At 39.1% G+C, this 27,772-nt stretch overlaps 1 protein-coding gene across 20 annotated transcripts in view; it reads left to right on the forward strand.

The window, feature by feature from the left end:
- DLG2 (discs large MAGUK scaffold protein 2) overlaps positions 1-27,772 on the forward strand; it is a 998,134-nt gene that overhangs the window by 156,372 nt on the left and 813,990 nt on the right. For 13 of the 20 annotated variants that reach the window (XM_064644938.1, XM_064644939.1, XM_064644940.1 and 10 more), the window contains exon 6: positions 12,568-12,642. The exons of 2 other annotated variants lie outside the window; for them this stretch is intronic. In XM_064644938.1, the coding sequence (XP_064501008.1) occupies positions 12,568-12,642 (75 nt within the window). Of the gene's footprint in view, positions 1-257; positions 744-12,567; positions 12,643-27,772 lie in introns of those variants that run through there. 5 more of the 20 variants (XM_064644954.1, XM_064644959.1, XM_064644964.1 and 2 more) reach the window with 5 other exon arrangements.

The raw sequence follows: 27,772 nt of genomic DNA on the forward strand, positions 1-27,772 counted from the left end.
CGTGCACTTTCAGCAGTATGTGTTTGTAGGAATCATGCTCTTATAAAACCCCTTACAACCCAAAGCAGTTGTTCTGGCAGAGAATATTTGGCTGTTTTGGACAGCGCTGTGATAGATGGGCCCGATAGTTGTGCGTCTTGTGCTTGCTCTGAGTTAGTGGAAAAGAGGAGGGAGAGAGCAAGTGAAAGGGGGGAGGAAAAAAAAGACAGGGAAGGAGAGAGCGAGAGGGAGAGAGATTGAGAGAGAGCGAGAGAGAGAGAGAGCGAGAGCGGGGCTGAGAGAGAGAGACTTGGCAAGGGAAATCTTATGGGTATACTGAAACAGCAGATCAGAATTGTGAAACCAGAGCTAGGGCTGAAATGTGATGCTTTTGCTCTTTTGTGCTTGTTGTGGTTCTCATCTTCCTGTTTAGAGGGCTGCATACCATTCAACAGCATATTTTGATCACAGATTGAACAATGCAGCAATCAAGCCTGATAAGCCACCTGGAAGTTTTGCTTGAGACGATTTCTAGTGGGTTTACTGATCCCTGTGAGCATCATGCCTGCCTTTAGCATTGTGGAGGAGGACTCGAGTTTCTTATGAGGGCCCACTTGGAAAAGCCGGCTGTGCAGATTCAAGCCTCCGGTTCTGTTCATGCTATTCAAAAGCCTTTCCTCACCCTTGCTGATTTATTTCTATGATTTACATACACTCCTGTGGAGATTTACAGAATGGATTGTCTGTGCATTGTCACGACCAAGGTAGGACTGGAAACATTGCTGTTCTGTGTATATATTTCTCTGCTATTTTTCTGTTCCTGTAATTAAATAGATTGAGCATGCACTGTGTCAGGTTGCAAGATAAAGTGATGAATAAGCTTTGCTTCCATGAGCATTTTGTTCTCTTTATCTGTAGATTATGCAGTTTGTTTCTATATCACTTCAAAAATGATATGCTTTTTAATTATTTTTACTAGCACAAAGAAAAGGATTTCATATTTTATCTTAGCCTATGCTTGTGTCTATTAATATCTCTAGCAACTAGAGCACTTTCAGAATACATGGTATACTGCACATATATTCTCAGCTTATCAGTTTATTCTGTAAACTAAAGAATAATAAAGAAAGAGGGCATTATATGGGTCCTAGGATTTTAAAGAGGCCAATCAGATGTAGTTTAGATAGTCATGGTGTTTCTGATTGGAGAGATGCAAGTTTCTTGTGGCTTCTTGTGGCTTTTTTGGGGGGGAAAAATCATAGATTACTTTGCCTCTCTAGGCCTGAAAAATAAAAATGCCTAGGTCCCGATTCAGCACTCTTATACTGATGTTAGATCTAACCTGACTGTTTAGAAACAGTCCTTCTAAATAATTCCTTCCAAACATGAATATAAAGAATATCTTTTCCCCAACAGCAGCAGCAGGCTAAGGACCTTAGGGTTAAGGACACTTCCCAACTTAAAGATCTGGTGTAACGATAAGCTGAACAATTCCTTAAGATGTCCTCAAACTTAGCAAACTAACTTAATATTAAATGACAGGGAGATGATGAGGGAACTCCCCTTCTGTTGCTACAGAACAGGCAGCTCAGCACATGTTTGGAACTGCCTTTGCACATGGTGATAGTATTTATGAGGAGCAGTTGGCAGGGGAGGTCTAGACTTTGGGGTTCAGCAGAGGTGCTCCCTGTTCTGCTTTATTTTTGATGAATTCCATCATTTCCATAGGACTTCCAAAATGCCTGGGGTAGCCAGAACACCTGAAGGCTGCATAAATGAAAAGGCAAAGCAATGGTTAGCACTGCTGTCATCTCTGCTGTCATGTTTTGTGTCATAGCCACGCAAAATGGGGACAACCATCCGTGATGTGGAAATGGGCAGGAAGACACACATTGGGCACCCATGGGCAGCAGCGAGGGGTGGTGGATGGCCACTGCAGAGAGCAGGGAACACAGTGGAGCCTTGGAAACAGATGCCAGCTGTCATTCCCATCTTGCTGGTGGAGAAACCCATATGGGAAGAGAACAGGAGGTGAATGAGGCCACAGAAGGAGCATAAATTGGAGGAGGCTGTGGCCTCATTCACCTCCTGTTCTTTCCAGGTCCTTCTGGCTTTCACAAGCTGTGCTGTGGAACCATCAACCAATCTGCTCCTCTGCTCCTCAACCATCCCTGGAGCAGAGCAGAGGCACTTGTGGGTGCCTGTTGACGCAGTACCAGTGAAAAGCACTCAGCAGCAGAGGTGCAGCACTGCTGAACAAAGCTGGGATGCAGGATCATGCTAAACATCCAATTTACACTCCCAGGTGTTGCTTTCCAATTCAAAATAAGGAGAAAGTTGAAAAGAAGAGCTATGATCAGCCCTACTTCTGGGTGTTTGGTGGTGCAGTGGGGACCTGCAATTGAAACCATTCTTGGCCTAGAGAGTTTAGGAAGGAAGTGTGTAGGAACTGGATTTGGGACAGGGGAATATGTTTAATTTTAAGGTGGTATAAATGGGAGAAGAAAGTGTCCCAGTACCTTTTTTTTAACATATCAAGAGACATCACTTATTTATTTTACAATTTGGTGATGAAAGTTTCCACTGAATATTTTCCCAGGGCCTTCTGGGAAATAACAAACGTGGATTCACTGCTAGCTCACTACTGCTGCTGCCTTGAGCAGGGCTCCCAACTCCATCTACACACAATATTTTTCCTTTCAGCTTTTCTGTCTCTTGAATCCAGCGCTGAGTGGCTGAAATGATCTGAAAGTCAAGCATGTGAGTGAGCCTCAAATATTCAACTCCAGATATTCAGCCTTTGCTGCCAACATTGATGTTGGAATGAGATGCAATTGCAAATTGCACATGACCTGCTATTTGGATGCAGGCGGGAACAACATAATATCATATGTAATTGAGTTGAATAATGGCAAAAATCTAGTTTCAGAACACTTTCATATTGCAATGGCTTGAAACCAAATAAATTACAATTATTTGCTCATTTTACTTGTTGCCGTATTTAAATAGCTGGACTAATGTTATATTGTATTGATCCATAATCTGCTCTTACTTATTTTCATTGGAGTAACCCCCCTTTCCTTAAACCAACAAAATTTTTTATGGCTTATATTTATGCCCATTTTCACCAATATAATAAGAGCAGTCCTTTTTCAGAACAATTGTGATTTTTAAAAAATTAATTTTGCTAAGCATGAGTTCTACAGAGCAGCAGTATGGTCATTTTTGGCCTCAGATCTGTTAATTGTCCTTATTTAAATAGTCATTTGCCTGATTTGTGCAAATAATTGTCATTCTTTGTCTTGAAAAAGTGGATCTTGATGTCAGAGGGAGTAAACACATCAGGTTCATTCTTCAGATCTTAAGTAATAAAAAGGGAGTAAAAGGTAAATGCTATTTAAACTGCAAAATATGAAGAGTGTTTAAAGAGTTGACATTTTTAACACATGGTCATTAAATTTAGATTATTATTATCTGGAATTTAGATTATCATTAAATTTAGATTGTTATTGTCTGGATTTTTTGATATTTCCACTGTATAGAAAATGACATAAATGTTGTGGTAGACTGAAAATGCCCTTCTAGATGATGTTCAGTGGACCTACAGATCCTGCTTTGAACTCTGTGTGGTAAAAGATGTCATCTAATAAAATTAATTTCTGATGTATCTTGCCATATCTTAAATCCTACTGACATTTTTTTCAGCCAAAGTGCAAAATACATTTAAGATAGATTTAAGATATTAGTTTGTAAAAACTCTTCCTCTCTTTTCCATTTCCTTCATGTTTCCATGCATTTCTGAAACCAGGACTACAGAAGTGCTGAACCATCAAGGACAACTTCTTGTGGTCTCCTGGTTTATTTTAATTGATCATGTTTGCAGCATAGCTTCTTTCTTTACTGTCATATAAAGCATGTTAATTTGTGGCATTATTTTATCATTAGGAAGAATTTGGTATAAATAAAGCTTTGGTTGAGACTCCATCCCAGCAGGAGCACCAGGAGTTTTTGAGAAGGAAGAACATTCCACTGTGCCTCCCAACATTCAAAGGCAACATGCTGTCCTCTCCTTTAGCTGCCAGCCTTCCTTCCATCCGTCTGCCTTTTACAGACTTATGAATACAACAGTAGCTGCCACTGCTGAAAAAGAAAATAGATAGCTCTGTGTTGCTCACTATAACAGGGGCTGCTTCACTGGAATCTTGAGTTCTTGGTGTTAGGTGGCTCAGAAAAGATGATCAACTTTCCCTGGAAAAAACCCCCAAGACCTTTCTGGCCCTAGTTGCTAGAAAGAAGAGCTCAGAGGTGGAAAATCTACAGGTCTTAAACCCAGAAGGACAAATGACAGGGCTAGCTAAAGAGCTTCTCCCATGATAGAGATTTTAAAACTTCTTGTGCAATCTAGTCTAGTGTTTTATTATCCTTAACATTAGTAACGCCCATAAGAACTCTCAATGTTGGTTGCCACTGGTGTCACCTCTTGTTTTGTTTGGGAGTTATATTCTGAGGTTTCCTTAAGATCTCAAATTTATCACCTGAAAGTTTCTGTGTTTTGAGAAGAGCTTGCAAAGATGAGATGTACACAAAGAAAAGACACCACTTAAATGCAAATTTATTCACGAATCCTAAGCCACTTGCTATTTGTGCCTAACTCTAAGTTCTCAGCACTGAGCACGAGTAGCAGTAGGGTTCCTGTGTCCCAGAACCGTGCCCTCCAGCTTGTAAAGCAGAAAACTGGCCTTCTTACCCAGGGAGAACATCCAGCTTGAACTTGGTTTTTTAGCTACAAAAATAGATTTCTGTCATCAAAATATTGAAAATTCTGCAACATTTACTCCTTTTTGCAGATTCTTGTTGCTTGCTTCTGATTAACTCTGTAGTGATTTAAACCTGATCACTCACTACACAGGTTCTACATTTAATTGAAGTGTCACTGATGTCTGTGGGAACAATTAATAGAAAATATGATTGTGAATGTGACTGAAAAACAGTAAATTGTAAATTTGGTTTGGGTTTTTTTTGAGTTAATGAAAGACTCGGTTCATTCCACTAGTGAAGAAGCTTGGCATTTTTTTTTTCTACTTTTTTTTAAAATTATTTTTTTAAATTTAGTTTAGTTTGGAAAATTAATCTTTCTCCTTTCATGACTGTCCATCCAGCACCGCTTCTAAGAATTGAATTCAAGTGTTTAAAAAATTGAGATAAAACTGGAAAGAAAAAACCTATTTTGTAATGGTGCTGGAGAGCAAAGCAGTAAGCTTGTTTATGTTGGTAACCCATACTAAAGTTGAATGTGTACAATTCTGATTGACAAGGTTGCCAGGAGCCAGCAACATCTGTCTATCCTATTTTCTTCTGCTTATCCAGCCATGTGTGTGGAACAGGGGACACCACTGTATGCACTTAAGGCAAAATTCTGAACAGATGTGGGATCAGAACTCATAATATGCATGATAGTCATGGAAAATAAGAAGCCACAATGGTCAAGTATAGGACAAATATCTGGCTTAGACCCTGGATGTGGTATGATTTTTCTGTAGGTCTCTTCCACTCCGCAGACTCATCACCTCACTTTGCAGCATGAATTTAGGAGTAAAGAAGAGAAGAGATATAAAATTTGCACCTTGTCTTTCTATCAGTTTTAGTTTTCCTTTCCCCATAGTCCCAACATGGAAGATGAAGCAAAATTCAGATCTCATCCTCCTCATTAGCATCACTGTGAACCTGAATGAGGAGTTGCTGTAGCCTAGCTATTTCATTTTGAAATTGCATTAAATATGTAATTATAAATCCCTGCTGATAGTGTGCTGTACTACGGAAAGGTAGGGGCAGGTCTTGTGTCCCAGTAGGATACTGTGGATTCTCCAAGTAAGGAGGAAAACATCATTCAGCATTTAAGCCCACAAAGTTGACTTCCAGAACCAATCCAGTTAATTTGAAAGGGTGTTTTTAGAACATGGCTGAAGAATAGAAAAATGTGGAGGTGGCACTACTGGAGTAACCTCACTATTACGGCCTTTCTAATTTACAGTGGCAACAAAACCAGCCTAAGATACTCTGAGAAGGGCAGAATGGTAAATGAGATCAGCTCATCTGCTGGAGGTGGAGAGCAGGTCCACACACTATGTGCAGCTGTTGGTCTCACTTTGCAGAGGTGAACCCACTGGAAAGTTGAGTTGAATTATCGATTTTTGGGGCCTGATACCAATGCAAATAGCTAATATTTATTTATGTTGAAGTGCCTTTGTCATAGGACTGTTCTACTCCCCCCTCCCCGTTGTATTAAGTTAATCTAAAAAACCTCAATATAGGTATTTAAAAATGTGTATACTTAGAGAATGAGGTTCAGTTTGTAAGACTTCCAATAAGATGATGTGTGTGTCTGAGACGTTGTAGAGTCAGTCCCAAAATTAGGAAATTATGAAGCTAGATATGGATACTGAGATTAACCAGGACCTCAGGTGTTATAGATTAGTATAAAATTACCAAAACTAGCAGAACTGTAGAGTGCCATACTGCATGAGGATCTGATTTATATTAGGTGGATATGAAACAAACCAACAAAAAACCCCCACATTTTTAGATGCCTGCATATTGTTAATAGATCTGAGTAACATTTGTTGTTTTTTCTTTCCAAGACTTCAGGCTTTGAATCGTTGCAGTTTGGAATCATAAACTGGGTAGCTAAGTTTTTTTGTGCTGAATTTTCTGGCTATAACAAACCCAAAACAAAGGAAACATAATGATTTCCCCCCCAGAAATTTACATTGAGCTAAAATCAAAATCTTTTTCTATAGTCATTATTAGGTGCTGATGAGCACTTCAAAATGTGGTATTTTCCTGCCAGACCCTAAAAGTGTAATAGTGCTGAATCCCTAAAATTTACATATAATTTAGTAAAGTCTGTTCTGAAGTGGTACTTCAGGACATCTTTCATGACTATGGGTTGGCTGCTGGCTAAACTGCACAGTCTTAGAAGAGTAGGAAGATCCTTTCTATGATTACCATTTATCTTAGCTGGAGAACATATTCAGGGATGTTTGACAGATGGGGAGTGTATCTGAGTATTTATTTCAAATCTTTATTTATCAATGTTAAATTTTAGAACAATTATTGTAAGCCTCTAGCGTTTGGATTTCAAACATTATGAATGTAAACTGATGAGGCACATGCTATCTTTTCTAGAAAAATAAAATCATTTGGGGGGGTAATCTCAAGAAAATTACACAGAACAAACTAATGTGCATTGCATATGTAATGTCTGGTAATTATATCTTGTCAAAAGCTCAACTTTTTTTTTCCTTTATTCTTTAGAAATATGGTAATAGTCCCTTTTCCCTTGTAGTCAATTATAAATTTCAGGAAGAATTAAGTATGTTAAATCTCTTCTTCCCCCTCTTCCCCCTCCCTTGGTCTCTATGGCAGCAGCAGGAATGGAAGGGAATTACTTTGATCTCCATTTCTGAGTGACATTTCGTTTTTTTCAGAGCATTGACCTTGTTTAGTGCAACTGAAATTTTCAATAGATTTCATTAGATCGTAATTTGGTGATCTTAAGGAGATGTCTTTATTGAGATTGGTTTTAACTGTGAAAGGAGAAGAGTGATTTGTTTCATAAATCTATGAAGAGCTCTATAAACTGAGAAAAGAAAATGCTCAATTAACAGCTGAAGCAGATAAGGCTGGGGCTCGATTCTGCACAACGGTGGCGAGCTGCAGAGGTGAAGGAAGGGGGAAGGTGCTGAGCAAGAAAAAGGAAACAAGAAAGCTTGATCCTGGCTCAAGTCAGGCACTAGTAATAGTGCTGCTTAGTGATAGCAGAGCTGTACATCCTTAGCAGGTCCCTTTTCTGATATTCAGAGGACCTGGGTAAAGGTGGGAAGATAATTTCCCAGTGGCAAGGTCAGCTGCAGTTTTATTCATTTCACATGGCTGTAGCTGACCAAACAAGTTCTTTGCAATGCCAATAGGCCACTAAAAGCAGAAAAAATCTGTCTTGTGGCTTTCATGCCCAACATAAACATATATTTCTTTTCTGTGTGAATCTGTTTGATGCTACCGCACAAATTTCACAGAATCACAGAATCATGGAATATGTTGAGTTGGAAGGGACCCACAAGGATCATGAAGTCCAATTCCTAGCCCTACCCAGGGCCATCCCCAAGAGTCACACCATGTGCCTTACAGTATAACCTAGATATTTCTTGAACTCTGTCAGGCTTGGTGCTGTGACCACTTCTCTGGGGAACCTGTTCCAGTGCCCAACCACCCTCTGGGTGAAGAACCTTTTTCTAATATCCAACCTGAACCTCCCCTGACACAACTTCAGGCCATTTTTTTGGGTCCTGTCCCTGGTCACCACAGAGAAGAGATCAGTGTCTGCCCCTCATCTTCCCCTCACAAGGAAGTTGTAGACTGCAATGAGGTCTCCCCTCGGTCTCCTCCAAGATGAACAGACCAGGTGACCTCAGCTGCTCCTCAAGGCCTTTCATCATCTTTGTTGCCCTGTGTCCATTCACCTGATGCAAGACTTCTGGAAAATGAGAAGATATGTGCATTCAAAGAGAAAGGAATATGGTTATTTACGAGTGAATAATTAGATTGGGGTACAGCCTAGTGCATTATATTTTGCTCATTCTGAGACCTCTAGTTGAGCTCTACTATTTTCATTTCTCCAGACCATCAGAGAAGATAATTTGCAAGGATGTGTAGGAGTAGCTGAGTATATTCCACTGGTTCTGACTTCAGCCAACGCTTTTGCTAATGGAGACCTCACTCAAGGATTTGTATGCAATTTCTTGTGTATATATTCCTGGCCATTCTAGTGGATACAAATGGAATCTTACCTGTGAATTCTTTAAACTCTGATCACCAATGTCTTATCTGAGAAAGAATATTAGTTCAGATCTTACAGACTGCTGCAGTTCAGTGAGCCCTGAACCTTTGTATTCCTAAATATCCTCTCTGGATTTTGTTACATCTTCAAATTTGGTCTTGATATTGATATTTTGTGTGTATAAAACCTCTCCCTGCCTATGAGAAAGTGACAATAAGCTATACATACTTGCTCTTAAAGTCACACAACACAAAAGAGGAATTCTTCATTGAAATCTTACCCAGAGCTTGCTGATATGCAACTGCATCTCTGTTACCTGAAACCTCTCTTGTGCAGCGCAACCAAGTTCTCACCTTCTGGTTCAGTATTCAACATGCACTATTTCCCTCTGCAATATTGCAGTGGGCACTGATGCATTACCACTCTGCATTGAGTTAATGCATCTGCAAGATGCATTATACTGATATTTCTAACCAATACTCATAGCTGTCAGTTATTTAAACACCTGAATAAGAAAAGCACGTGGTAAAGAAGCTTACTTAAAGGTTGCAAGCTAGGAAGGCAGATGCTGCGCATGCACTCTGAAGAGATTGCAGCTTTGGTTTTCTTTCCTGAGGTTGGTGCTTTTCTATCTCCTGGTTACCTGTGTGGTCTGCATTTCTGGATGTTTGATAAACCTATTGATTTGGGAATTACATGTATCAGTTCCTCCAGAGAAGAAACTTGACTGTCTCTAACTGAATGTGAGGTTAGCATCTCTGTCTGACTTGGTCATCGCTTCATTGCTTACTGAGTGTATTATTGCTATGCAATTTTTAAAGGATTTGAAGTGTCAACCCAGAAAAAAAGCTGTGACTGATGCTGAATTCAACAATGAGAATTGAAATTATGCCTTTGCATCCCAACGTCTCTTTATATAAAAATTACACAAGCTGAAGATCTTATTGCATATTTTGAAGGCTCTGATTTCATTAAGCTGTGATAAAGCCTATGCCTGGATGGCTGTGTCTATCACCACATTGGAGCTTTCTCAAGGGTGAAGCTTAGTGCAGGAGTCCAAGTATCCTCACAGAAAAAGAGTAAAACAAGACTGTGGAAATCACTCATTCATAAGCTATAGAGAAATGTTTCCATTTGAGATGGAGAAGACTTTTATTGGAACATATTCTTCCATACAGTGAGGCAAGATATATTTGCATACCAATATTAGTGAACATGAAAAACAAACTAGAGGTGATTCTGTCCTCCCTTGAAGGCTGTCTGAAGAAAGATGATTTTGAATGATGGATTCTCATCCCTTTAAAGATTTTTAACTTTCCAGTGTAGTGGTGGACCAGGGTCTACAGTTTTATCCTTACAGAACTCCTAAGCTGAGGAAAATGTTAGCGGTAATAATCAAATGGAATGAATTCCTTCTACAACCTGCAAATATTTACCAATATATTTATTCCTGTGCTTACTTGTATTGCCTATGCTTGCAGGATACTTTATGTACCGTTGACCTTTTGGCTAAATTTTTTTTAATTAGTGTCTCTAGATGTGACATGTTAGAGCTTTTGGATATTAAAAAAACCCCTGAGTACTTTTATGAAGAAAAATGTTACCAGCAGCTGATATGCAACCTTATATCTTAGAACTGTTTCAACTAGGTGAGGGTGTAAGATATGAAAGGTATGAAAAGCATTGTTTTTTACACAATACAAAAAGGAATGATCACTCAAATAAGAAATCAGCTGTAATTTTCAAAAAGAATCCAACGCCAAGTCCCCCAAAAGCTGTAGGAGAAAAGTGTTCAGTCCTAGCCCTTGAACTACATGCATTTCTTGGACAATAGTGGTGCAATGTCACGTTACCAGCACTGTAATTCAGATATCCAGCTGTGAAAGGCCAAACGCTGCAGGTCACTCTACAGCCCAGATGAACGACCAGCACAGCTGTTGTCCTGGAAAACTGGCATCTACTACCTATGAGGAATTCCCTGTTACCGCTGTCTGTCTGAATATGCGCATGTGTCATGGGATTCTGAGCCTTGGGACAATTTAGGTATGAATCTCGAAGTCAAAAGAACTCATACTGTATTAGCCCCTCCTGCTATGAGATCTGGGGCTTTCATTTTGCAAAGTATCCTCTTTAAGAATGTGAGGAGTCTTTTTGAGGAGTCTCCTGACAAAATTATACAGTTACCTCTGTAAGATCAGGCTTTTCAATCAGAAAAGTATTTTCAGTCCAAAGCACATATTAATTTTCTTGCCTTTAACTCGCCTTCGAATAAAGACTGAAAGCGTATAATTGTTAAAGGAAAAAATAATTACTAGTATTCCATGCAGTCTTTTGATCAGAATTCATTTATAGTTTTATTATTTTGATAGGATTACATCATTTGCTGTTGCATTCATCCCTTCCTTACAGGAGATAATACACACCCTCAGGATACTGCTGCTATGATAGCAGTGACTTTTTCAAATACTTTTAAGCAAGGCTTTCTAAACTTTCGTCTAAAAGCACAATACTTCTTGCTTGCTAGCTGTTTTTCTGAATATTTCTTATAGTTGTCTAAGTGAAAATTAAAAAGATAAACAGTTTTTTGGTTTGGAGAATACAAAGCTGAAACTGATATCCACATTTTTTACTTTTTAACCTGTAAAAGTAGTATTGCACTGCTTTACAAATGTTTGCTTTTCAGAGATAAAAAACAAAGAACTAATAGTTCTCAAATTAGACTTCCAACTGAAAATCACGTGAAGTCTAATCATTAGTATTTGCAGACGTTGCTCTCCTTTACTCTCAGCATGGAGAAAGGTGTAATGTGGTTGCTTTTGATATATCTGGCTTAAATGAAAATAATAAGAAGAAAGCTTTTTTATTTTCCACATAACTTCCAGCTTCAGGAACATACATGATTACAAGAGTCCTCCAATTTAAGGAGCTAAATAGTAGTTTGACTCTTATGTTGAAATGCTGAGAGTAATGGTGGCAGACAGCATAATTTATTCTGAACTTTTCTTCAGGGAGTTTGACCCAATCTGCTGTGCAACTCATTCTGATGGGCTCCAAACCTTGGCTGAAATGTAATTGAATCTCAGCAAATGCAAGGGAAATTACGGGAAGATCAGCCTGAAGGCGTGATTGTTACATCTTGCACTGCCATGTGGAACATTAGACTTTAAATTAACCCCTTACTCTTTTTGTTCTGCAAAGTTTCAGGGAACTGCAGGAGTCTTGGGTACTTGCTTATGTTCTCCAGGGACCAATCTGGGGAGCAAGCAGAGCATTCTGCTCAGAAAACAAACATGCCCTACAAATTTGGGACATACTTACTCCTCCTAGAAAATAGCCCTGGGAGTGTTTCAGGCTGCAACTATCACTGGTTCATAGAGGACATTGTGGAAAAATGCAGCCTGTCATGAAATGGGGGAAAAAAAGCCAATTTCTACCTCCTGACTAATGCTCCGCTGTTCTCTGAATGCTCTAGTGTGGAGGAAAGGCAGATGGCACATGCTTGAGGTTCAGAGTGGATGTATGTTCACCCACGTAACTGAGAACTTCAAAGCAAAATTAATGGATAGCTCATGAGGCCATTTTGGTCCTACAAACTTCAGATTATTTCCCATACATGACAGTGGAAAATGACTTTGTGAGGTGTGATGCATACTAGCAAACTTCTAGATGCTCCATATGGAATAGAGTCCATTGTGCCTAGCGATTGCAGCACGTACTGTGTTGTGTATAATGCCATTTTCACTTATTTGCAGCAGAGCCATGGCAGATGCCCATCTCACAAATGCTCAGTCGAAACACCTGCCTGGATACCCATTCAGCACTCTACCGTAAGTTTGAGCCTTTTAATACAAAGATTTGAGAGACTGAATGGTAAGTCTCTGTGTTTGAAGCAGCCCTGGTCGGGTAATGTTTCCATACTCAGTGCATTTGAGAAAAAACAGAAATAAGTCCTAAGGCTAGGGTAAGCTACTTGTGAAGCCTAAACTGTTGAAATGTTGAGTAGTAGCTTAGCAGGGCTTCCAGAAGTTCAGGTTCTTCAGGAATTTAATTCATTTCACATGGAGCAGTGGGGATCAGTGGCAAGCATGGTATAGTTGGTGATGGGGTCCTGCTCAGGGATTGTGGAGTTACTGTTGATTTCTGTAACTGGGCTCCAGCTGAGTGTGATGACTGGGGGCCTGCTATTTTTGCCTGATCGTGGACAAAGTTTGAGGGAATTCATTCACAAGCTCCTGCAGAGTCTACCAAAAAAAGCTGACATTTAAAGCTGGACCAAGCTGTCTCCAGATCCAGGTGGTGACATAGGGAAGAGGAGATGCACCTTTTCTTCTCCACCTTCTCATGGAAGAAAGACTGATGATTCTAGATGCTTTTATGGACTAATAAGTGGGGAAATTTGTTCAGTAGAGGTAACAACTTTTGGGGTGATGGACAGTGAGTGCAACTTGGTCTGCTGGGTTTATAAGAAGTTACTGTTGTAAATGTTTTCTTCCTCCTGCCAATTAGATGACTTCAGTGATATTTGCTTTTAACTATCAAAGACACAGTAATATTTGAAGAGAAAAAAGCCAACTGTGGTCAAGTTGACACTACATTGATTTATATCTTGTCTGAACATAAACTGTAGATTGAGCCAGATCCTTGGATGCTCTAAGTCAGAGAGCTGACTAATAGAGCTGTGATGATTTATTGCAGCTGAAGAGTTGGCAGGATTTAGTTGACATTTTTGTTGGCTCTAGATCATAGCATGATGTTGGTCCACAGCTATTAACTTGTCACGTTTTATGACTAGATGAATGAGAAACAAATTCAAGCTTTCACTCTTCCTCAATCTCTCACTAATCTCACGAGTGATTGTAAGCTCTGTAGTTTCGGTTGTCCTTATAATATGTCAAAATTTAATATATAATTGTTTATCTGTATTAAAAGAGACCCACTTAAAAGTATTGTTTGAATAGTTGAGCTACCCAGTTTTTTACCAGGGGAGGATCTAGGCTAGTAACTAATTAGTAATTCTTTCTAACTATTAGTTTCTGTTCTCAAAGTCTTTGGATCAACTTTGTGCTGTGGTTTACATTGTTTTGTGTTTATATTAAGAAGGTTGTAGCATGAGCACAAGTATGTTAGTGTGGTGCATTTGAGAACTGGAACTGGGCATTTGTAGCAAGTCAAAAGCAGTTGTACTCAATGATTTCCACTAGCACCATGACCTGACTTTTCACATAGTGGCTTTAAATGCCTTTGTATTTATTAAGATATTTTTTGCTTAAACTATAAAAAATAAAAGCATTTATCTTGAGTATTCTTTGTTTACCAGATATGTGTACATGCATAGGTAACATCAATAGACCCGCTATCTTGCAAATTTTTATATTGTCACAAAAAAATGGTACACTGAGGATTAAACTTGTCTTGGTTAGCATGAGTAATTGTCTAAGATCAGAATAACTTCAAGAAGTGTTATTTTTAAACTATTATAGTGGAAACTGGTTCTTAGACCAATACTATTTAATATCTTAATCAACAAATAGACAGTGGGATTGAGTGTACCCTATGCAAATTTGCAATGACACCAAGCTAAGTGGTGCTGGAGGGAAGAGATGCCATCCAAAGGGACTGTAACAGGCTTGAGAGGTAGGTCTGTGTGAACCTCATCAAGTTTAACAAGGCCAAATACACGGTCCTGCAGCTGGGTCAAAGTAATCACCAGCATTATCACATGCTGTGAGATAAATTAATTGAGAGCAGCCTTGAGAAGAAGGACTTTGGGGTACTGGTGGATAAAAAATTGGACATGACCTGAAGATGTGCACTTGCAGCCCAGAAAGGCAACCATATCCTGGGCTGCAGATTGATGGAGGTGATTCTGACCCTCTACTCTGCCTTCATGAGACCCCACCTGGAGTGCCGCATCCAGCTCTGTCGTCCCCAACATAAGAAGGACATGGACCTGTTGCAGTGAGTCCTGAGGAGGCCACAGAAATGGTCAGAGCACTGGAGCACCTGTGCTATAGAGACAGGCTGAGAGAGCTGGGCCTGTTCACCCCAGAGGAGAGAGGGCTCCAGGGAGACCTTGCTGTGGCCTTTCCCCATTTAAAGGAGGCTTCTAAGGAAGATGGGGACAAACTTTTTAATAGAACCTGTTGCGATAGGACAGGGGGTAATGGCTCTAAACTGAAAAAAGGTGGATTTAGAACAAACATAAAAAAGAAGTTCTTTACTGTGAGGGTTGTGAGGCACTAAACAGTGCCCAGGGAAACTGTGGGTGCCCCATCCCTGGAATTGTTCAAGATCGGGCTGGATGAGGCTTTGGGCAACCTGATCTAGTGGAAGCTGTCCCTGCCTGGGGCAGAGAGGGGTGGGACTAGATGATCTTTAAAGATCTTTAAAGGTCTTTTCTAACCCAAGACATTTCTATGAGTCTATGAAAAAAAACCAAACTTACTATTAAAATACAGTTCAACTATTCACTTAGTTGCTATTTTTTTTGATTCTAGAGTACAACATGTGGTCCTCGAGGTAATTGCCTACTTGAAGCTTGCTATTATATATATTTTTTCTTGATTATAGAAGCTGAATGGATTGAAAGAAAATAAGTTGTAATTTCCAAGTACCTCTTGCTTTTTTTTTTTTATCAAACAATTTTCTATGCAGCCAAACAGATTTTTCTGTCTATCTTATCTGTATCAGATATTTATAGGCACTTTTTACTATACTTCAGTAGACTTATTTTCTTGGGAGACTAATGCAGACAGTTGGGAAAAATTAAATCAGACAGAAATTAACTTCTAAGTGGTACCAATATTTCTTCCCATCTGATTTCAAAAGTGTTTTTTAACTGCTTTGCCTTTATCAGAGAAGAATATCTATGAAACATCAGCATTTTGATAGAAAGCTGATTAATGAAATGAAAATTTCTAGTGACACATCAAAGCATATTACCTTCTATAAAAGGATTGGGGGAAAAAAAATGAAGCAGATATCTAACCAGTTGTGAAAACTCCATTAGATGATGACAGCATGTGTTTGGATATCTCTTAACAGTAGTAGAGGGAACAGTGTCAAACAATGAAGGAAAAACAGAGTGTTAGAAAAGGTATCCTCTTTCATCAGTTTTGCTGTATGGTCACTCAGGATGGCATGAACCTGGGCTAGGTTTTTCTCTCCTTTTTCAGCATTTTTTATAGAAAACACTGTGTCCTCTCTCGGGAGTGCCTTTTGCATCTAATGCAAAACAGGAAATCTGGCAGCATTGTTGTTATGTAACAGTCTGACTTTTGCCATCCCTAACTTATCATTCTCTTTGAATTTGCTGATGATTCTTGCAATTAAGATTCTCAGTTCTGTTTGTCAACTCACCATCTGCAAAAGAGGCCATAAGTGAATACTGCCTTTCTGTTCCTTTACAGTGTCCTTAATTAGATTTATTTTAAGTCTGAGAGTTTTTTTGATCAAGGGAATTACCTAAGGGTGGCTTTGTCTGCACTTGCACTTTTAGTTGTGTCTTCTGAAGGATGTTAGTGTTTGATTATAAAATCCTCCAAAAGGAGTTCACTGTACTGCTCTCTAGCATACTAAACCTCTCTATAGCTGGGGCTGCTAGCTAGGTCCATTATGTAAAGATAATGAAGTGTCAGAGACTGCATCTGTGTTGCAAAAACAGCAACGAGCTTGTCTTTTCTTCCAGCCCCCTTGACAGCTTTTCTTGAGTTTGGCATTCGGGACAAACATTCACCTTAGATCACCCTGCAGCATTAATAGGATCCCTCTGCGTTTCCTTGCTGCAGTCTCAGCAGAGCTCTTTGGCCCACTGTCCTAGCCCTCTTCCACCGAAAAATTCCCTTTGGGGCATCATCTGCAATGGAGAAGAAGCAGGAAGGAGCAGTAAAGGGAGTGTGGACACAAAAGGTAAAGGATCTGGCACATGCCTTAAGCAGAACCTCATTCAGCATCAGCTCTCCCCTCAATGTGAAGAAAAGGACAGTGACTTTAAGGGAAGGTGAACCAAAGTGAGGGTTCTCACAGGGTAAATGCAGCAGCTGTACATGCTGCCATAGCTCACAGGCTGCAGCTTTACATAGGTGCTACATTCTGCAGAAATTTAGTTGAGATCTTGAGTGCCAGGCTGCTCTGCAGCTGAGCTCTCAGTCGTTCTGCCCCTCAATTTGCCTATACGCATAGCACAAGGAGAGCAAAAATCACTCCTCTTTGAACCTGCATACATGTGCAGGATGTTATTGCTCTATTTATGTGGGATAGACCAGTGCACGGAGGATATAATTACTGTTTCTCTTCTTCCAGTTTATTTAGAACACTGGAGGGACAGGAATACACTAATGCCCTGCACAATTCTGATTTTAGCCCGCCTAATCTGAGAGTTAACCCATAAACATTCCTGGTTCAAACTAACCAAGTTTTTTGTATTCAGAGTCACTTTACAGGAGTTGTTTAAAAGAAATTTTTGGTGGATGACTGCAAGTTAGTTCTGGTGGTTGTGCTCTGTGTAAAGAATGTTCTGACATGATATGGAGCCAAGCAGAAACATATTGAAACATGAATATTCTGATTTGGCTTAAGGCTTTGAGACTGGAAGAATTGTTTCTGAAATCAGTCTTGCTCTTGTTAAACATAAAACAGATAAATGTCTCTGTTAGGCTACAGTCAGCTCTCTCCTGGGAGTAGGGTTGTGCCTTGTAATGATGTCCCATCCTCTCCTGTGTAGATGAACTCTATAAAATAAATACATAGCTCTGCACTCCAAAAAATACCTTTTGCAGGGTCTCTAAGCTTTAAATCTTTTTCTGTTAAAACCCCGTTGGCTAATAAATTTCTCAGACAATCTGGGTGGTAGCTAACTTGAAAAATTTTGAAAACAGAGCTATTAATACAGAGCTTCTTCTGTCACCTTGGTGCTGATGGTAATGGAAAATTCTGAGTGCTAAAACTCAGCTTTATTTTAAAGGAAGTATTAAAGTAATGCCATATATATTTCTGCTGTATTCCTGCAGATCTTCTTCACTCCAAAGTCTCCTGTACCCCTCCTTGCTCTGTTGCTCAAGGCAGTTTATTGTCCACTTCTTTATGGTTAAAAAAATCTGTCTGGACCCTGCAATGCTGAGTCTGTCACCAATTGCCAGCTACGAAGCTGCCTTTTAAAATAGCCACTTAAATCCCCCTTCCCCTGGATAACTCTGATTCTTCCTTCTCGTTTTCACCACCCTCACCAGCCTTCCCTGGGGAAAAACATGCTGTTCCTATTGTTGGCAGTAGCTGAAGGTGCTGAAGAGTCTCTTCTGTAATCTGATTTACGGATTCAGTGGGGAAAATTCCAGCCAGACTAAGGCAGTGTTGGATTAGCAACAAACCACGGCACATTCCAGCAGGGCAGCAAATGGTTCATGCTTGGGTAGATAGAGACAGAGGCTAGCAGAGTATGTCTAAACAGAAGGGATTAGGTTTAGGAGCAAATTTTGAGAGAAATTAGGCAAAAAAAGCCATTTACTCCTCTACTTGATCAAATAGTAGGGAAGAAAGGGGAAAGAAGATTTTTAAAAATGGCAATAGCCCTTTGATAAGGAAATATATATACCTAATTTATAACATATATAGTCCTTCCTCCCATTTCAGTTCACGTGATCCCAGTCAAACCAGTGAAGGATTTCACAATTGCAAAACAAGATCAGAAGCCCTTAAGATAAGGTGATAATTCATTTAAAAATTTTGTCTGATAAACATTAAGGTGCTCAAAACCATTATCTGCAGACTGACCCACATATCTGCTTAACATCATCATCAGGAAACATTTTGCATGAGTTTTTTACGAGTAATCTCATTAAGCACACATTATATATAGGATATTTGCTCTCTTTGTTGCTTTATTTGTTTTATGGAAAGCACCATGATGTTTCTACAGAAGTCTCAGTCACAGAAGTGCAGCAGTGCATAATTTAGAGCAAAATATTTCTAACTTAGTAATAGAAATTTTTTTTAAGCTGAAATTTTGTATTGATCTTTATGAGAGCAATTACTTAAAGGTACTTTTATGGAAAAGCAAATATATATTTAACTACTTAAAATGATTGCAATTCATGAGGTTTATGAGCAAAAAAAATTAAACAACATTTAATACTCTTCTGGACACTATTTTAAAATTTTGTTTTAAGTGCTTATTTAGCCAGGCAACATTTTGATGGTGTTACTGAAGTTTAAAAACAATGTACACATTCAATTTCTACAGTAGTTATTATTTATTATTGCCAGAGGAAAAGCTCTATTTGAGTATAGTCTTTCTGATAGCAGAGACATATCTTGGGGGTCATATACCAGGGATATTGCTACTCAAAAGCCACACTTTTCTGACATGGGAAATTCCATGCTGAGGTTAAACATGAGTGATTCAAACATTCTGAGTTTATGGTAATATACACAAAACCGAAGTTAGCTCCAGTCTTTATTTACAATGTGCAATAACCAGAATATATTGTTATTATGACTCTTTAGAAGTGTTTGTAGTCCCTATTAAAGTGAACAAAATTGTTTTCGTTATTTTTCTCTTTGATGTACTGCAACATAAAATGAGGCAGTGATTTAATTTTTTTTTAGGAAACCAAAGAAGTTCATCATATAACTTAAAAAAGTGTATGTGTATGTAGCTGACAGGTGAAGGACAGCTCAAGTGGAAAAGTAGGACGGTTACTTATAGGTGAGTGACTCATGTCATGGTATCTGCATGTTAGCAAGGAGCCTCATTTTGCCCGATTCTATAGTAAAAATCTACAGAAGAAACTTATGGGGAAAGCAGTTGTGGAAGACAAAGGGTAGAAATTATGCCTTGTTCAGCAGTATTTGATAGTGATGATGAAAGTGAAATTCATCTGTCCATATTTGTGTCGTTGGAGAGCTATAAACACTTTGGAGCTACAGTTTACCTTTACATTGGTATGTATGAATTGGCCTAGTGAAGGTTGTGTTTCTCTTGACTAATGACAAAGGACACCTAGGCAACCAGCTCTGACACAGCCGTCTGAACAGAAGAGGTATCCCATGGCTTTCTCTGTGTTGCCCAGGTTTGTGGCAAAGTGTTGATCTACAGCAAACACTCAGGTACAGGACTTTCCTTCTAGGCTACCCCAAACAAGCAGTTTGTTATAGTTATCCTTTTGGAATCATAGAATCATTAAGCTTGGAAAAGCCCTCTGAGATCATGGAGTCCCACCGTTAACCCAGCACTGCTGTGTTTACCACTTAAACCATGTAATGAAGTGCCACATCCACATGCCTTTTGAACACTTCCAAGAATGGTGATTCCAGCACTTCCCCGGGCAGCTTGTTTCAATGACTGACCACATTTACAGTGCATAAATTTTTCCTAATATCTAGTCTAAACCTCCCCTTGTACAACTTGAATCCATTTCTTCTTGTTCTGTCACTTGTTAGTTGGGAGAAGAGATCGATCCCTACCTGGCTACAACCTCCTTTCAGGCAGTTGTAGAGAGTGATAAGGTCCCCCCTGAGCCTCCTTTTCTCTGGGCTAAACACTCCCATCTTCCTCAGCTGCTCCTCATAAGACTTGTGCTCCAGATGCTTCCCTAGCTCCGTTGCCCTTCTCTGGAAATGGTCCAGCACATCAATGTCTTTCTTGTAGGGAGGGGCCCAAAAGTGAACACAGGATTTGAGATGCAGCCTCACCAGTGCTGAGTACAGGAGGACGATCACTGCCTTGATCTGGCTGGCCACAGTACTGCTGACACAGGCCAGGATGCCATTGGTCTTTTTGGTCACCTGGGCACACTACTGGCTCACGTTCAGTTACAGCTGACCGGAAACCTCAGGCCCTTTTCCTCCAGGCAGCTTTCCAGCCACTCTTCTCCCAGCCTGTAGTACTACCTGGGTTTGTTGTGACCCAAGTGCAGGACCCTGCACTTTGCTTTACTGAACCTCATACAATTGCCCTCAGCCCATCAGTCCAGCCTGTCCAGATCTCTTTGTAGAGCCTTACTACCCTCAATAGATAGGTGGAACTGCCTCTGATTTCCAAGCAAACTGCAAATGAAAACAGGATTGGATCTAGATATTATTACATCTCACAGAACCTGGTATTATACCTACTGCCTTTTTCCTTAATACCTTGAAAAGACATCTGTTTAACCATAATAGACCATATGTTTTAGTGGCATTTTCATTGGTACTTTTAGATTGCAAGTCCTATTATTCATTCAGTACATACATACTGTATAATATCATTTGCACTTAAAGGGCTATGGGAGCCTAAAAGTCTCTCTTTATCACATAAATGGCTATAAACAGCCATCTTAGCAAATATGTTCTCCAAAGATTTACTCTTGGAAAGTTCTGAATGTCTCCTTTGAAGTGCTTAAGGGTCCTCCCTTTGACCCTATTGGTATCACTCATATGCCACTCTAAATGAACATGGGAATACTGCCCTGAGACTGGGCAGTTTATGCATCAGGGAGGTGTTGCACAGGCATTTCAGAAGAAATGGATATAAAAAGCTTCTTTAAAGGCTGATAAAAATTACTCTTCCCTGCAGAAAACTCATTTCTCTGCCGTTGGGAACATTTTTTTTTTCAGTTGTGAACAGTCATGAAAATTGTGTTTGTTTGCTTTTTTTGTTTGTTTTGGGTTCTCTAAGGAAGTGGGGAATAATAAATGGAAAAGTGCCTGTAAACCATAGAATTGATAAGCTGTTACAGGTCACAGGAAGAATATTAATTATAGGTCTAAATATCCTGTGTTTTCAGGGAGTTGAAACTAAAGCTTCAATTGTCCATGCAAATAGAACTTTTCTGTCAGAAAACAGACCAGTTCTATCATCTCTTCTGGGATTTGAGCCTTGCCAAACCCCAAAGGTGCTCAGCTCTGTTGATGACTCTTGAAGCTTGTGTATACATCTCTATGGGTCAGTGACACTGCATGAATTCTTCTGGGTAGACATCTGCCTTTTTTGCATCAAGATATCTTATATGAAGTCACAGGAATAAACATGTACTTGAAGTGTTTAGCATTAATTATGGATTCAGATGCATCCTGTCAGTCATTCTAACAGTACCTATTCATCTAAACCACAGTAGGTCCATCTCTTCTCTCCTACCTTGGATGCTTCCCTGTGTTCCCTTAGTGTCTGAGCATCTCAGGATATTAATTTGGTTTCACAAGATCTTTGTGAAGAAGTTGGTAAAAGCTGTTATCCCCATTTTAAAAATAAGGGTGAGAAGCAGAGAGGTGGAGGAGACAGCTACATTGTGCAGAGATACACTGAGCATGTCAGCTCTGGAACAAGTGCTGCACTCAGGGTAATTAACCCATAATAAAGCTAATAGTTCAAGCATGATATCACATCTTTGTATTTTACTGTGCCATGCAACTGGTCAGCTCTTGAAACAGCCTTGGGACTTTGTAACAAAGCAGTGAATGACAGAACAAAACATTACTCTTTTGTGGAAAGGGAAGGGACATTTTTTAAAATATTCATCATCACATTCTTCAGGAAATAGTTTTGATACATCAATTTGGCATCCTGGGCCACCCCTTTGCTAGATTATTTACCTTCAGTTTGTGAGCTGGACTCTATCTGTAGAGCAATGGGACAGCCACAGTGTGTAGGAGCCGTGAGATCTGCAATCTGCTCTGCCATCACTGCCTTTGCTCAGAGCTGAGTTTCAGGGGCAGCTTCATTTAGAGGCTACACATTCTGTATTCCTCTGAATTGTTTATAATGTATGGTGGAAACATCTAAAATTGGACGCTGTATAATTAAAGAAAAAGCAAAACCACCAAAAAGTTAAAGTTATTCCTCCCACAAGTATATACTATGTATATGTATTTTTACACAGACACTTTGGTATCTCCTTTTTTATGCCTCTGGTATCAGCTCCTGAGCTCACCCCAGTTGTACTGATCTCTGCTGCATAAATAACTCTCTGTCTCTCTCTCCAGTTAATCTAAACTTGTTAGTGTTTAGCTCCTATTCTTTTTGCTGTGCCACCTGCCTTTCAGTCTGAGTGCTGTGTTACTCTCTTCACTGCCACCAGTCTCAGATTTCCTGAGTGAAGACTGGGTCTTGAATTACTTTGGGAACTGAAGGATGGGTAACAGAGTGCTCTTCCATGTTTTGGTGCTCTCTTTTCACCCACATTTTCTTCTCACATTTTCTTCTTCCCTGCCATGTCCTTACTTCTGAAGTACTTAGAGGGATATTTCTATTTGGATAAACAGTTACTATTTTAAAACTACTTATCCTTGGAGAATAAGTAAGGAGAAAAAAACAGTCATGAGTGAAGAAAAGTGTTTTCTAACACTGGATAGCCACCTAGAAATACTTAAACGACATGGCAGTACCAGAATGGCAATATGGGATTGAAGGACAGGGAGTAAACCTTGGCAGATTGAACCCAGTCATCTGCTGTTACAGGAAACACTATCATGTAAAACCTCACTTAAGAATTTGGAAATGATTCACTGTCAGACACTTCTGGCTTCTGCTGTCATCCTGTGTTGGTCTCTGCTACTGCATGAATGGGATAAGATAAAGCATAAACCACACTATTTAAAGATTGGTTTCAGTAAAAACGCCAGGTGAATAACTCACCTGAGAATTTGTGGTCTACCTGGATTTCCCCTGCTACTTTAAAACAGAACTGTATATGCTGACCTGTTGCATCTCTGCAAAGTGGAGCCTTTGATTCTAAGCTTAGGCCAGGTCTGCCTGCTAAAAAGCCAATTTATGTCACATTTTGTGTTAGCAGACTCAGTCACTTTAAATGATTCATAAAACTTTAGGCTGACCACAGAAAAAAAGAACAAAAGTCCCAAAGGAACTCTGTAGCTCTGCAGATGGTAGAAGTCTGTGGTTGATGGTTAAAGTGTGGTAAGATGTCAAGTACCCAGTGATATTTCCCTTGGAATATCTTTCTTGCTTCCAGCACTCAGGAGTAGTGGCTTCTTAAGTTTGAGATTACAGATGGGCATACTTCTGGTAGACCAGAACTCCTTAAAATATGAATTAGAGAAGTGGAACAAAATTCTGCTATCAGAGAACTAAATCTAGATTTGCACCAGTGGAACAGTGCAGGGTTTAATTTCTCATCTCTTCCTTTCTAGTAAAAGCAATTAAACCTTGAAAGTTCAAACCCTCTCCTGTATTTTTTTAAAAAAAGAACTGTTTTGATAATTGACATTTACTTTATCAGTTCTTAACTATAGTAAAGAGGTTTTTACTTATCAGGTATATGCTTATCAGTTTTCTAGTATAGTATATATTCTACTTTAGTAATATTTGTTCAGCTATGCATTTTCTTACCCTCTCTATGCATGAAGAGTGCCTTTAAAGATTTAAGGGGTGGTTTGAATAATGTTTTTTTTTTCAGCTATCCTTCATTAAATTCAAATTGCCACTAACTTTCTGTGACATGAATTCTATGGAATGTCAGTATCCGCTACAATAAAAAATGTCTTTGAGCACATCTTTCCATTTTCTCTTTTATTTCCTATTGCTTTTTGAGTATTTTTGTTACATTGTGGCTGATATGAAGTTTTGAAGCTCTTGTAAAGTTATTCACAGTATTTCTGTTTGAATTAATAGTAGGTCTTTAGATAAGACCTCCTTTTGTTTCAGCAAAATCATTGACAAAATTGATTTTGAAATGAAAGTAGAAAGGTATCCTCATCTCTGAAAATGAAAAAATTTGAATTCATAACATTCACAGCAGTAGTTTACCATATTGCATGTTTATTATGTTCTTAGATATGCTTAACTGCAGTTAAGCAGTAAACTCTGAGAAAAGAGAGCTTATTAAATGGTCCATTTAGTAAACTAAGCTTGACATCTTTATTCATACACATCTGATTATGTTGCCACCTCCAAATGGTATTTTGGACATAAAGGTTGGGTACTATTTTTTTAGTTTTACTTAGTTTAGTAGGGGTGGCTTTGTAGGAGAGTGAGTTTTTTTGTGTTCTGGTTCATAGATGATTAACAAAATTGTCAGCTAATTTTGGAGTCCTTATTACTGTGAATTTACATATAATGCCCCAAATCTTCGTTCTCGAAGCCCAACCATGATGATGATGATGACATATAATGCACAACATCATGGTTGATCTGAGGCAGAATGGGATTGGGATAAAGGATCTAGGAATTACTCCAAAGGAAATTTTGAGTTCTGGCTTGCACTCAACATACCCTAGGAAAAATCACCCTGTCTATTCCTTGGCTTACACCGAGCTAGATATATGAATACTTGCTGCTTTCCTTGAGATCTCAGATTTCTGTGAGATCTATTATTGTGTACTGTACAGCATAACAGTATAATATGATTTCAAATTCCACATTTTATTTTCCAGGGTCAGCATTAAAACCTTCTTATCTTGAAACTGAGAATGAAAAAAAGTTATTGAAAACCACATTTTTTTATTGTATTAAAAAGCACTCACTGTTTGAATTATTTTTTAAATGGGGATCAAGACAGGAGGTAGGAAAAAAGCTTGTTATTTTGGAGCTTCAGTTTTTGGGTGCAAACACAAAACATGCATAATAACATATTTTATAATTGAATTTCAGAAAAGAGCTTCAGGAGTCTATGCATCCTAGATTCAGGTTGAAACTATCAATATTCAAGGTGGCTTGAACTTCTTTGCCTCAAATTAACATGGCTCAAAGGCATAGAAAAGTAAACACTAGTTATTTTCTTTAACAGATGTTCCATAACCTTTTATTCAGCCTTTTATTAAATTGCTTACTACTACAATCTTTATATCTTTGCTCTTAACTTACTTTTTCTGTTTATTCTGACTAAAGATACTGTCACACCTGCACCTTAATTTGTCTTACTTTCTGAACAGGAGCCAGAAGACCCCAAATGGAAATGTCATTAAATTGAAAAGGCTGGTGAATACAAACAGCTTCTTGTTCCCGCCTCTGTCCTCTACGCAGGATAAGCGATCATGAGACACCCACTCCAACTGCCAGTCTAGCAAACATGGATGCATCATGGGACTATGAAGTCATGCATCCACATAAGCAATATAGTGACTGAAATGTGTGTTGGACAAAATTTAAGTTTCCAAGTCCAAGTAGGCAGTTCATAAAGCCCGTGTCCATTCCCATCCCTCCCTTCCTCCCTGCTTAGATGTCTCAAAGATTTCAGGGATCAGGCTTGCCAGACGTACAGTTCCCATCCTTTGCAGTGAAGCTTCCTTCATCTTTCCATGTACAACTGGCCACATTTTGCAGGGAGGATGGAGACTTCCTCTTTCTGAACCTTATTTGTTGCTGCTGGTCATAGAACTCTCCTGGGAAATGAAAATCTGGATTTGATCTCCAGAGTGAAGCATGTGCTGAACTCTGAGTTTCCATTCACAAGAATTCAATTATATTTAGAACATCTCATCTTCCATCCACCTTTTGAGGGAAAAGAATGAAGCAATCTTCTCTCCCAAAAGGGACAATTTAGGCATGTAAGTAGGGTTGAGAACTTTCGGTGATATATTGTGATTTCTTTTTGGTGCACTGGTCAGGCAGGCACCTCCAGTAGGATACAGGGAATTTGAAAAATATCCTTTTATCTCCCTTCTTACTGGCATTTGCCCCTGCTTCTAGCCAACATGCTGCTTTTCCCAAATTTTATTATTAGCAAGTTTTCATGAACTGCATTGCAGGAGCCAGTACCTAAGGTCATGGTCAGGCAGCTCTTCGTGTCACCACACTTTATGGATCTGCAACCATTGTGCTCTTCCCAAGATGTGGCAGAAATTTTGATGACAATATGCAGTGTCACCACCTTACAGGCACCAAAATCCCCCTGCCTGTAGAATGTAATTTAATGTACTAAGTGTAATAAAATGGTAGGCAGAGGTACTGATCATGGACTTAAGTTGCCATTTTTTCTGAGTTTTCTTTTAAGATACATTACATACAAAAAAAAGGTGTGAACTCCACCTGCAATGACAAACTGGATGAGCAGCAAGAAACTGAGTTGGGATAGAGCCTACTGCTTTGTCAGTCCAGTACAAAGCGGTAGGACCTTGCCTAAGCTTTTGCAGATGGACATTTCTATGTTTGTGGAAGAACAGAGTGAGGAACTACATTAATTACATTGCATTGCTCAGTAAAATCAGGGCAGAAAGTTAGGAAAGGTAGGTAATTTTAAATAATTTGAGAGGCTCAGCAAACCCTTAACATGGAGTTTATCTGAACTGTAGCTCAGTTACTTTCTACTCTCTAAGTATAGTAATATACATTGGCAAAAATAGTCTATTTTATACTGACTGATCATCTTCATTTGACAGATTGGCTGTGAGAAAAGATTTAGGTGTCACTGTGAGTAGCTCATGAATTCGATTTCAATTCCTTATAAAATAATTGAGTAAATAGCTGGAGATGAAATCAGTAAAATGTAGAGGGTAATAGAAATTTGAGTAAACAAACAGCATGATTTTTATAGAGAACAAATCATACAAGACACAGTTAATTGCTTGTTTTTATAGAATTGCTAAATTATTAGCTGCTGCTTATATTTTTTAGAGATAGACTTTCAAAACATCAAGAGCAGTTAGGTGCCCAACTCCTGCTGATTTTAAGAGTTTGCTACATTATCTCCTGAAGTTTTCAATAAAAGTTCATGCTAATTGCCTTGGGGTTTAGTCTTGCCACGCGACTTTGTAGACCCCCAGGAGTGACTATTCCCAGATGGATACATACCGAGTTGCAGAAGGATGCTGGCACTGCTTCCAGCACCAATATTGTATGCAGACTTGCTTTATATTTTCATTAATGACTGAGAAACTAGGCTCAGAGCAACATGCCAATGAAATGTAAAGGCAAAAAATTCAGGAAGCCATGAGCATTAATATGATAATATCGTCCTGTAGAACAAAACTCCCTCTGAAACACCTCATCAATCCCTCTGAAAAACAAAACCTAAAGTAGAACTTTTCATG

Source organism: Pseudopipra pipra, chromosome 2, assembly GCF_036250125.1.
Source record: "Pseudopipra pipra isolate bDixPip1 chromosome 2, bDixPip1.hap1, whole genome shotgun sequence".
Taxonomy (NCBI): Eukaryota; Metazoa; Chordata; class Aves; order Passeriformes; family Pipridae; genus Pseudopipra; species Pseudopipra pipra.